Source organism: Gracilinanus agilis, chromosome 4, assembly GCF_016433145.1.
Source record: "Gracilinanus agilis isolate LMUSP501 chromosome 4, AgileGrace, whole genome shotgun sequence".
Lineage (NCBI taxonomy): Eukaryota > Metazoa > Chordata > Mammalia > Didelphimorphia > Didelphidae > Gracilinanus > Gracilinanus agilis.
This window is the reverse complement of record NC_058133.1, coordinates 244799372-244811796: the sequence shown is the minus strand read 5'-3', so window position 1 is coordinate 244811796 and position 12425 is coordinate 244799372. Positions and strand designations below refer to the sequence as shown.

General features: G+C 35.4%; 1 protein-coding gene across 1 annotated transcript in view; it reads left to right on the top strand.

Moving 5' to 3' along the window:
- The first annotated feature begins 3991 nt into the window (after window positions 1–3991).
- NARF (nuclear prelamin A recognition factor) overlaps window positions 3992–12425 on the top strand; it is a 68317-nt gene continuing 59883 nt past the window's right edge. Inside the window, exons 1-4 of the mRNA XM_044673169.1 lie at window positions 3992–4006; window positions 4120–4223; window positions 5196–5276; window positions 6273–6416. Of these exons, the coding sequence (XP_044529104.1) occupies window positions 4197–4223; window positions 5196–5276; window positions 6273–6416 (252 nt within the window). The 5' untranslated portion in view covers window positions 3992–4006; window positions 4120–4196. The remainder of the gene's footprint in view (window positions 4007–4119; window positions 4224–5195; window positions 5277–6272; window positions 6417–12425) is intronic.

Genomic DNA, 12425 nt, shown 5'->3' with positions numbered 1-12425 from the left:
CTTGTCCAGGTCACATAGCTGGTAAGTCCCATTTATGAACTTATCCAGGCCCAAATCCTCCTGTATTTCCTATCTGCCCCATCAGTTTGTTTAGCCATTCCCCAATAAGTAGGCAGTCCCTAAATTTCCAGTTTTTGTAAAGTGTTTTACTTATTTAATATGTTCTGGCTCCACTTTCTGAGGACCCACTATTATATTTCTCCTTTTCTCCAGTGACTAGCATCCTAGTTCCATTTAATTGGGACTAAGATTAGCTTTTACAAAGTAATATTTATTTACTTCAAAGGCATAATAAGAGCAAATATACAAATATTTCCCTTCCCAACACATTGAGAGCATGATTCCCCCTTATTTCATAGGTCTCTTTTGAGAGGAATTGGCTTACAGTTTAACCATTTCCTAACTAGTATTAGAACCATCAAGTTCAAGTCTAAAACCCTACTAGATTCTTTGTTCTTCAAATCAAGGCTGGGCCAAGATGCAACTTCTGTTCTTTAATATGGGCTCAAAGATTGTCATGGCTTGAGCTCCCTATGTCAGGGGATTCCCATACACCTACTACTTATACCTTTAAAGAGCAAATGGAAAAAAGAAACAAACCCAAACCCTAAGCTGGCTCAGTCCCCTGGCAGTCTGAGGTGAGTAGCAAGCCCTCAGGTCCTCCTTTCACTTTTATTGCTGTGGTTTTAACTGCAGTGCAGTGAGTAAATGAGACCTTCACCTTTGGGTACAATACCAGAAAAAAAGCAACTGTATTTAGTTGTAGTTCTAAAGACAGACAATTCTAGCCAGACTAAGACCCATCCAAAAAAAAAATATATATATATATATATAAAATATATATGCATGCACCACATATTACTTATTTCATCCTTGCTACCTTAAAAAGGAGTGTAAACTAGGCAACTTAAATTATTTTCCTTATTGTTCAGACATGTCTGCTCTTTGTGGTCCCATGACCATAGCATCTATGGGATTTTTTTGGCAAGGATTCTAGGGTGGTTTGCCATTCCCTTCTCCAGTGGATTAAGGCAAACAGAGGTTAAGTGAGTTGCCCAGGGTCATACAAATAGTAAGATGAATTTGAACTCAGGTCTTCCTGACTCCTAGGCCCAGTGCTATATCCCAAAAGTGAAATACTAATTATTGTATAATTCTCAAATGTGATCCATGGGTTTCCCCAAACCTTTTCAAAGGAGTCAACCAAGTATTTCCTAAATAACACTAAGATGTTATTTGACTGTTAAAATTCTCCCTTTCTCAACTATATATATGTGAAGCAAGATTTTCTTCATTATACTTCAATTAAAACAACATATCACAACAAATCAAATGCAGAAGCAGACATGAGAATTCAGCTGTTTTCTATTGTCAGACATTAAACATATTTGTAAACATACGTAAAATAATGCCATCTTGCTGTTTTTGTTTTTTGAAAATTTAGCTATTTTTCATTTTTAAAAATGATTTATATTAATATAGAATGATCTTATTTTTAGACAGTTAAAATGATCAATTTTAATTTCTAATATGTAGAGATAAATTAGATATAAAAACCTACAATGGGTCTTCAATAATTTTAAAGACAGCAAAGGAGTTTTCAATAATTTTTAAGAGTATAAAGAGATCCTGAGACCAAAGTTTGAGAACTACTGCTGTATAGAATAAATGATTGATTAATCCTTAAAGAAAATAACCCTGCAAAGAAGTGTTTCAACCTCTTTTACTTCTTGACAACCTTGTTTTATGAAACCCTCAAGCACTCCTGGGTCACCCTAGTTGGAATTAGTAGGTTTGGCTTAGACTGAACAATAAATTTTCTTTCTTTCTTTTTTTTTTAAATTAAAAAAAAAAAATCCTTACCTTCTGTCTCGGAGCCAATACAATGTATGTATTGGCTCCGAGGCAGAAGAGTGGTAAGGGGTAGGCAATGGGGGTCAAGTGACTTGCCCAGGATCACACAGCTGGGTAGTGTCTGAGGCCAGATTTGAACCTAGGACCTCCCATCTCTAGGCCTGACTCTCAATCCACTGAGCTATGAACAATAAACTTTCAAGTACCCACTGATCTCACCCTAGCTAGGATTAGCAGATATAATCAAATTTTAAATACTCTTTTGTCTTAGAAGTTTCTCCCAATATATTTAGGACCTCCTAGATATTCCAGCCCTTAGAATCCTCCTTCCCTAGCCTCCTGGTAAGTCAATCAAGTCGTCTATATCTAAATAATATATAGGACCCCAAATTCTTCAATTCCACGGAAGAATTCCCATTGGAGGTTCCCTTTTCTGGAGATGTTACCAGAGTCCCAGAGCTCAGCTCTGTGTGGTGGTTTATGTTTATGACTCTGTCTGGTGGCCATAAAGGCTTGGTCTCCAAGATGTGTTCTTTGTAACTACTTTAGTGGTTCTGAGTTTTTCCAGGTTAACACTCACATATCAGGGAAGGAATGCAAAGGAGTGAATCACGTAAGCTGAAGGCCAGGTTGAATTGCTTTATAAAAAGAGCAAGGAGAAAAAGGGGTATGGGGTCTGATTTCACATTCTGCAGCAAGGAGGCACTGCGGCTCTTTAGCAAAAGCCAGTCCGTGTACGTGACACCTGTCAGGTTTACTACGAATATTTTTCAAGCAGGAAGAAGGGAAGCACAAATGTATTTTAAATAAAATAGTGAAAACGGTGATTTTAGAAAATTGTTCCATTTTAATTTTTGCCTGAGAAGATTTTCGCTTTTCAATTGAAGATGATATTAAAGGGAAATGAATTTTAAGCCTCTAGTTTGTTATTTTTACCGGTACTGTTATTTGTTGTAATTAAAATGAAGTAAACTGCAAAGTATTCACTCTCTCCCAGTTTAATGATTTATCTGCCCTCTTGTAATTTGTTCCTACCCTAGCGCGCATCTACGTGCTTTTTTTTTTTTTATGACCCAACAATAATGCCTGTCTCTCCTCCTCCCATCTCTCCCAGTCACCCAAATACATCTGGCAAAGGTAGCGAGTTTTGAAAATGGGATCTTAATTACCCTCTTTTTAGTGGAATTTTGGAGGAATTCCCCGTAATGTGAGGGGTTTTTTGCACATGTTAATGATACAACAAGGTTTAAACCGACTGGTTTCTATAATAACTGGGATAAAGAAAATATTAAGAGGGGAAGAGGGCTCAAAACAAAATTACATAGATCTTAACAACCTCAGTTTAAGAATTGTCTCGTTCTTTCTTACCCTTAATCCTATGGATAAAGATGACATAATGTCTTAAGAGCCCGAACCTTTCCGAGATCTCTCTTATCTCGAGTTTCCCCATTAAAGGGAAAAAAAATCCATTAAAGACCCACCCCATTTCTTCTTTCTTGGAGTTTAAACTGTAAAAAGAAATGGGGAGGATTAAATACTCCAAAATCGTCCCGAGCTCTACAGTCTTACAGTTCCTTTCCTTCTCTAACGCCCCTCCCAAATCTCATTTGAACAATTCTGTGCTTGGTGTTCCTCTTGTGCTACGTTAGAATTTTTGTAAAAGCCGATGCTCAAAAAAAAAAAAAAATCCTCTTCTTTCTGCAACTCAAGGTTTCCTTCCAGGTCCAAACTTTGCAGGTTCTCGTTTTCTACGTAAAGATTAAATTAAAATGTTTCAACTCCTAACGTTATAAACAAAACTATTCCTGTTTTAATCTTTTACATTTGCATGAAGATGGGCTAGATTTTTAACATTTATCACACACAGCACATAGTGTTAGAAGTATAATTCCTGGTAATTTGTATCTAAAGGTGATTGAAAATTAGGACGTAATAATCGCTAACATTTTTTAGCTCATAGCACAGCTGCAGGACGTAGGGCTGGAAGAGCAACCTCTCCGATGTTTAGATTGGTTCTAGTGTTTCTACCCCACCCCCACACTCTTTGAATGCTCATTGGCCATTAAAAAGTGCCAATCAAGGGAGAGCCTACTGAAGAAAGGGGAGCTTGGGCTGTGCTAACAAAGGGCAGCAGAAACTGAAAATGATTTGAGTGGGTTTGGAAAACTTGTGTTTGTAAGTTCTTTGTGAGGCATTATTTCTGAGAGCAGAAAAATACACTTCCTGATTACGTCTTTTTTTTTTTTTTTCATTCTTTCTGGTCAGTCTGCCGAAGCACACACGAAGATCAGACTAAACCTACCTTTCCGATATTTCTACAGCAATTAAAAACAACTCTCCAAATGAAGTGTGAAAATTGCACAAAGAAGGTGAGTGTTTAAATGAATTTCTATTTGACTTCCCAGTATACCATAACCTGCTATGGAAATGGATTTGCTTGTTTTTAAAGGTGCCCATTTCCCATAAGCATACTGCACAGCCGCAGAAGGAAGGATAGATGAGTCGGCTGGATAATGGGTTGTTGAGAAACTTTAGTATGTGTTTTGTGATTTTGAACTTTAAAGGGTTTTGGGTGAGTGAATCTAGGAATGAAGCATCAGGTGATAAAATAAGTCTTTTAAATCAAAATAGATAAATGACTGCCAAACCAAGGCTCAGAGTTGTTCCTCTGTCCCCATTGTAGCCCATTAATTTGAAAAACGTGTTTTAATTGTGTGCTTTTTCTGTTTTTAAAAAAAAGTACATTTATTTCTCTTTATATTCTTTCTATATATATACATAGTGTGTAGGTATTGTGTGCATTACCCATTAGTGTGTAAGCTTATTGCAAGTCGGAATTTTTCATTCTTTTTATTTGTATCTCCAAATAAATGCATGTTTTATTTGGCTTATTTTTCTGTGAGGAACTAGAGAAGATTTTAAATTAAGTACTATAAACAAATTGCATCTTACTAATTTGTGTTCCTGAAAACAAATTATTTGGTGTTACTGATTTTTAAAATTGTTACTACTTTTTAGATCATTTAGAGTTATGGTATTTTGGGAGAGCCAAATAGTTTCTGTAGTTTTTAGTTAATTTGTTTGGCCTTTAAGACTTAGAGAATTGTGAGACTCAAATGAGAATGTATGATTATAAAATTTTGCAAATCTTAAAGTTCTATGTAACTGTTAATTATTATAATTTTCTATGAACTAAAAGTATTTTTTGGAGCTGCCGGAGGCCAAATAACAAATTTCCCCATTATTCACCACCCAAATATAAGAGAAATAGTTCTGATAGAAATATGTGATGGCACCAATGTTGTTGACACTTATTTTCTCTCTTTTTATCTTTTTTTAAGGAATGTATTAAAAAAACAAAAATTGATGACCAACAAAGTATATCAGTTGATACTCCCAACTTTTATAGTGAACATGAAGAGGTGAGTGTATTTTAAAACTTTTTGTTGGTCCCAAGCCAAATGCTGTTCTCCTCATTGGAAACTCATGTCAAGTGTACTATAAGTAGTTTCTTTCAAGAAGATACAAATAAAAACCTTAAGTGTTGAAAAAATGGCTTTCATAAATGTTTGCATTTTTTTTGTATACCCAAGATTGTCAACTCTTTAAAAGTTCCTCCAAGAAAATAGTGTGATTTTTTAAAAAACAGTAATATGCATCAAACCAAAAGGAACTGCATTTTGAATTTGAAAAAAAAAATTAACTATCCTATAATCACAATTAAAATGATACTTACTGAAATAACTCCAGATAAGAAAACAGCTCCCATTTCTATATCTAAGAAATTTACTTATTGGTAAAATGTGGGGATTGGACTAGTTATCTCATCTTTTTGAAAAATTCTTGGAAAGAATTTTATTTTTCTTACTCTGATTTTGATACAAAAATTTCTACTCTGATTTAGATATTAGCTTTGTTCTCGATAAGTTATTTATTATAAATTTCTAAAGATGATTTGTAAATAGAGAAATGATAATGTAGGGATGATAAATTAGGGACTTAAGTAAGAACTAGGGTGTCAGTTGCATGTCAAAAGCCTTATGGAAGTTTCCTTAAATTTTCAGTCATCTCACTGAAATGATTCCTGCTGTCTTTCACTTAAAGACAGAAGTCAGAAAACCTGAGTTTAAGTTCTGTTTCTTTGGGACCTTGGGCAAGTTATAGTTATAACCTATCTAAGATATAATTTCCTCATCTGGAAAATTAGGATATGCATCTAACTTATCTCCTCCACAAAGTTGTCCTAATTCGTAAAATACTATAGTTAGAGGAGCTATTCAGCATTTGTGTTTTAGTAGTGTAACAATTCATTCCTTAACATTTTCCTATATATTGATTTTATAGAGTTACATCTTAAAGAAATTAAATTTGAAATGGTCAGATTTCTCCATTTGTAATTTATTTCTTTACTTTTGCAGAAAAGTGAATTCCATAAATTGGCTGATGCTAAAATATTTCTCAGTGATTGCCTGGCATCAGACACTTGTGTTACAGCTGAGGAAGGAATAAGAGTTTTCCAGCAGAATCAGAAGGAATTTTTTCGAATACTAAACCTTAATAAGGTAATATGTCTCCAAAACATTTGGTGTAAAAAACTATTAGATACTTTGGACATTTAGAGTCCATCCCATCAAAGTGGGTGCTTATGATAGTGGGAATTGTATGAAATCAGTAACATCTCTGCAATGCTATAACCTTTATAATAAAGTTAATGGAAAAGAGAGAATTCAAGTTAGGACAGATTTTACTCTCGACAGATATAAGCACAGTATAGCATTTTCAGGAAGCTTTTTTCTTTCTATTAATTGAGTTGAGTAAAAAATTTTAGAATTCTGCAATTCTGTTTATATCTAGTTTTGCTTGATATAAAGCTCAGGAAAAACATACCTGATTTTGGAGCTAATTTAGTTACCTGGATAAGCTTCCCTGGTGGGAAAAACAAAAACAAAAACCGTGAACTTGGTCTTGCATGCTGAAAAAGCAACATGAAATCTATTTTGACTGATACTTGTGCTAATCCAGGAATAAGTAGAATCCTCCAGCTTCAAAGATATCTTGTGGCTCCCCTGGCCTCAGTCATTTCACCTTGGAGATCTAAAAAAAAACAACGCTGAAAAAAGACTTCCCTTCCTTCATGAAATCCTTCTAAAGTAACTAGAATTGAGGTAGTATTTCTTCCTGACTCCCATTTCATCTGAGTATAAAGCTCAATCTAAAAATATCAATTTCAATATAAAATCTTCATAAATCTTATGTTTAGTTAAAGAATAAATATAGTTTGTTTGACATGCTAATGTAATGTGCTTATTATTAACTCTTGAACTGATTCAAGACAGCATTTTCAGAATGATTTTCTTTACCTGCTTAATCACATATATATGCCTATATCACATTGGCACACAAGAACTTCTTGCAAAGTGAGATAATATGTATAGCACTTTGCAAATGGTAAAGTGCTATGTATAAATGATAGCTATTATTATTATGTGTCATTTCTCATTCTTGACCTCTCCAGAGCACATTTTATGCTATTGATTCACCTTCTTCTGAATATTCTTCTCCTTTGACTTCTTACAAATTATACTTTTTCTATCTCTGACTTCTCATTTTCTGTCTCCCAAGCTGGACTTTCTTCTTTCACCTGTTCTTGCTGGGATTTTCTCTCACTGATTTTGTTTACTAGTTTTAACTGTTCATTCTATGCTCATGACACATAAATCTATATCTCCACCTCTGACCACTTATAAGAGTCCTATCCCAAATCCTCACCATCTTCAATCAATTAAAAAGGATTTATTAAATGTTTCCTATGTGCTAGGCACTGTGATAAGCTCTAAGGAAACAAGGGAAAAACAATTCTACCCTCAAGGAGCTCACACCCCAAGGAAAAATACTAGATAAATTCATGGTCAATGGAAGGTACTATAAGAGGGAAAAGGTACTAGCAGCTGAAGGGATAGAGGCAGAATTTGAGCTCAGTATTGATATGTCAGGAAACTGAGAGGCAGAAGTGAGGAGAGAAAGTGTTCCAGCCTTATTGGATAGCCAAGGCAGTGGAACATGGAGCTTCACGTGTAAGAAAAAGCAAGTAATTCAGTGTAGCTGGATAAATAGAGAGTGTGGAGAGAAAAGTAAAGTGTGAGAAGATGGGAAAGGTCAGAAAGAGCCAAGTTATGAAGAGTTGTACTTGTTAAATGGAGTTTTTACTATTTGATCCCTAGAGGTTAAAAGGAACTACTGAAATTTATTGAATGTGATTTTGGGGTCAAAACTCTGCTTTAGGATAGTCACTTTTGGAGCTGAGCGGAAGATGGATTGAAATGGGAAAAGACTTCAAATAGGGTGACCCAATTAGTTGGCTATTATAATAGTCCATGAAAGAAGTTCTGAAAGCCTGAACTAGGATAGTGGATTTGTTAGGGGGCAGAGAAGAAGATGATATGTGGAGTGACTGAGAATGACATTTAGGTTGCAAGCTTGGATGACTGGAAGTTGTTTGTAACCTTGAGGGTACTAAAAAAAGTTAAGAGCAGAAAGTGTTGGGGTAAGATGGGTTCTATTTTGTATGGTGTCATCTTTGATTCCACATTCTCTCTAACCCAGACCATATCTAGTCAGTTGCCAAGTCCTTTCTTTTCTTCCTTTATAACATCTCTTGTTTTTGCTTCCTTCCGTCCTTTGAAACTGCCTCCACCCTGGTCCAAGCTCTCCTCACCTTCTACCTCCACTATTGCAATGACCTGGTGGCTGCTTTCCCTTTTAAGTCTTTCCCTGCTGCATCCTTTTCTCCACTCAGCTGTCAAATTGTGTCAGATTGTATTTTTTAAATTACAGGCACTTTTCCTTTACTGATTCTCTAGAACCTTCAGGATCAAATATAAAATGCTTTTTTTCACTTCTAAAACCTTCCATTAGCTGAGTCTTGCCTTTCTCCCAGCTGTGTAACTGTATCCAATGACACTGGTCTCCTTGGACACAACATTTCTGTCTCCCTACTTCCAACATTTTCACTACTTGTCCCCCATACCTGGAACTCTTTCCCTCCTCATTTCTACCCTCTAGATCCGTGATGGCAAACCTGTGGCACGCATGGCCAAGATGGCACGCAGAACACTGTGGGGGCATGTCCATGTTGTTCCATCCTGGCATTTCCCCGCCCCCCAGTTCATAACCAAAAAAAGAGAGAGGGACTTGGGTGAAGCTGCTCCATTCCCCTTCTCCAGCGTATCTGATGACATTTTTTCATTTCACTCACCCTTCTGCCCAGCAGCCCAATGGGAGTGTTTTCTTCCTCCCCTGGGGAATATATAAAATATATAAAAATGTATATATTTTAAACCCTTACTTTTTGTCTTACAACCAATACTATGTATTGGTTCTAAGGCAGAAGAATGATAAGGACTAGGCATTGGGGTTAAGTAATTTTCTCAGGATTGCATTGCATAGTGTCTGAAGACAGATTTGAACCCAGGACCTCCTGTCTCTGGGCCTGGCGTTCAGTCCACTGAACTGTCTACTTGTACCTTTTCCTTATATTTTATTTGAACATAATTGTTTGAAGGTTATTTCTTCCATACGTCTGTGAGCTCTTTGAAAACAGGAATTGGTTTTGGCTTTTGGTTTTGATTTTGGCTTTTCTTTGTATTCCCAGTATTTAGCAAGTGCTTGGCATGTAGTAGTCATTTAATAAGTGCTAGTTGACTGCTTTACTACAGGGTAACTAGCCGATTAAAACATTTTTTTTTAAAAGACTGACCAGATAAAGGAATTTCTGAGTTTATAAATATGAAGTGGAGTATTTATGGTTGATGACAAGATCAACACTATGACTTTCTCTGTATGTAATTGAGGTAGAATGGAGTAAAAGTCATAGGAAAAGAACAGATTATGGAACTAGAAGGTCAGAGTATTTGTGGGAGTATCAATAAGTATATTGAAGTGCCCTTATATAAGGCTAGATGCTGCAGCAGAGAGGCAGTAAGTTAGGTACTGAACTCATTGAGGAAAAAAGAGGAAAATGCCAGTTAGGTTGATAGATAACCACCACCAGAACTTTAACCCTTAAGGATGACCAGCTTATTTTTAATTAGTGCCGTAAATGAAGGCCTCTAAGGCTATAACATTTTGTCAGTATGATATTATCATTGTTAAATTGTTATGAATCATGATTTATTGAAAATCTAAGATAATCTGAAATTTGTACATAAAATGGCATCTTTCCATTTCTTTCTTGTTATCAATAGTAGTTTTTTGTTTCTTAAATTAAAGATCTAATTCGGCAGTAATTTTAGACTTTATAGGAAATCTTTTGTAGATAGTAAAAGAAATGAGTGCATACTTTGTGCCCTAGGTTTTGGTATATTCTATATATTTTTAAAAGTTAGAGCTAGGATGGGTTCCAGGTTAAGATGGTGGCAGAGTAAAAAAGCAGTTGCCTGACCTCTTCTAACCTACGTATATAGGAAATTAAATCAGGATCACACAGGATCTGGCAGCCTCCACACTAAAAGACCACAAGGCTTGGAATATGATATTCAAAAAGGCAAGAGAACTGGGTTTACAACCAAGGATCACGTACCCATCAAAACTGACTATATTCTTCCAGGGGAAAGTTTGGGCATTCAACAAGATAGAAAATTTCCAAGCATTTGCACAGAAAAGACCAGGACTAAATGGAAAGTTTGATATCCAACCACAAAAATCAAGAGAAACATGAAAAGGTAAATAAGAAACAGAAGGGAAAGTAAGAAAACTCATATATTTTTAAAATTTGCCTCTTTAAGGGCTTCAATAAGATCTAATTATTGGAACTCCTATGTGGAGAAATGTTATGTATAATTCTCTGTAGTGAACTCTGTTCACCATTATAGCATTCACTATTATAATAATTAGAAGAATTATTCATAGGGAGAGGTTGGAATACTAAATGCGGTCTAAGATGATATGGGTGGGAAGGAAAGAGGGGGGTGAATAGTGGAGGACACCAAGAGAATCTTGAAGGAATAAGAAAAATGGGATAATCTATTATACACAAAGAGGGTATGGGAAGGGGAAGGGATGAATACTATTATAAGAAGGAGAGGAAGAGAGCATTACGAGGTAATATTTAAACCTTACTCTTAGTGTAATTAACCTTGAAAGGGAAGAGTAGCTATATCCATTGGGATATAAAACTCTATCTAACCCTACTGAGAAAGTCAAAAGGGATAAACCAAAGGGATAAGGGGAGTGGGGAGGTCAAAAAAGGGAGGGGAGAAGAAGGGGGAGGGAATTCATTAGGCCTTTAAAATAAAAAGAGGAGAATAATAAGGGAGGGGATAAAAAGGGAAGTAAATCAAGGGAGGGGACAAGGGTTACTGGCTTAAAGCAAACCACTGGTTTAAAAGGAAATAGTGTAAGAAGAAGGGATAGAACTAGGGGAGGATACAGAAATGTCAGTGAATACACAACTGATAATTATAACTCTGAATGTGAATGGGATGAATTCACCCATTAAACAGAAGCAAATAGAGTGGATTAGAAACCAAAATCCTACCATATGTTGTCTACAAGAAACACATATGAGGCAGGTGGACATACACAAGTTTAAAATAAAGGGCTTCAGCAAAATCTTTTGGGCTTCAAATGAGAAAAAAAGGCAGGAGTGGCGATCATGATTTCTGATAAAGCCTAAGTAAAAATAGATATGATTAAAAAAGACAGGGAAGGTAATTACATCCAGATAAAAGGCAGTATAGACAATGAGGAAATAACATTGCTCAATATGTATGCACCAAGTGGCACAGCATCCAAATTTGTAAAGGAGAAACTGGTAGAGCTCAAGAAGGAAATAGATAGTAAAACCATACTAGTGGGAAATCTAAATATTCCTCTTTCAGATCTAGATAAATCAAACCAAAAAATAAATAAGAAAGAGGTAAGAGAGGTGAATGAAGCCCTAGAAAAATTAGATTTAATTGATATGCGGAGAAAAATAAATAGGGACAAAAAGGAATACACCTTCTTCTCAGCTGCACATGGTACATTCACAAAGATTGACCATGTAATAGGGCATAGAAATATTGCAAACAAATGCAAAAGAGCAGAAATAATAAATGTAACTTTCTCAGATCATAATGCAATAAAAATAATTATTACTAAGGGCACCCGACAGGCAAATCAAAAACTAATTGGAAATTAAATAATATGATTCTCCAAAACCAGCTAGTCAAAGAAGAAATCATAGAAACAATCAACAATTTCATTGAAGAGAATGACAATGATGAGACATCCTACCAAACTCTGTGGGATGCAGCCAAGGCAATACTCAGGGGGAAATTTATATCCTTGAATGCATATATTAACAAATTAGGGAGGGCAGAGATTAATGAATTGGGCATGCAACTTAAAAAATTAGAAAGCAAGCAAATTAAAAATCCCCAGATGAAAACTAAATTAGAAATACTAAAAATCAAGGGAGAAATTAATAAAATCGAAAGTAAAAGAACTGTTGAATTAATAAATAAGACTAGAAGCTGGTATTTTGAAAAAACAGATAAAATAGACAAAGTACTGGTCAATCTAATAAAAAA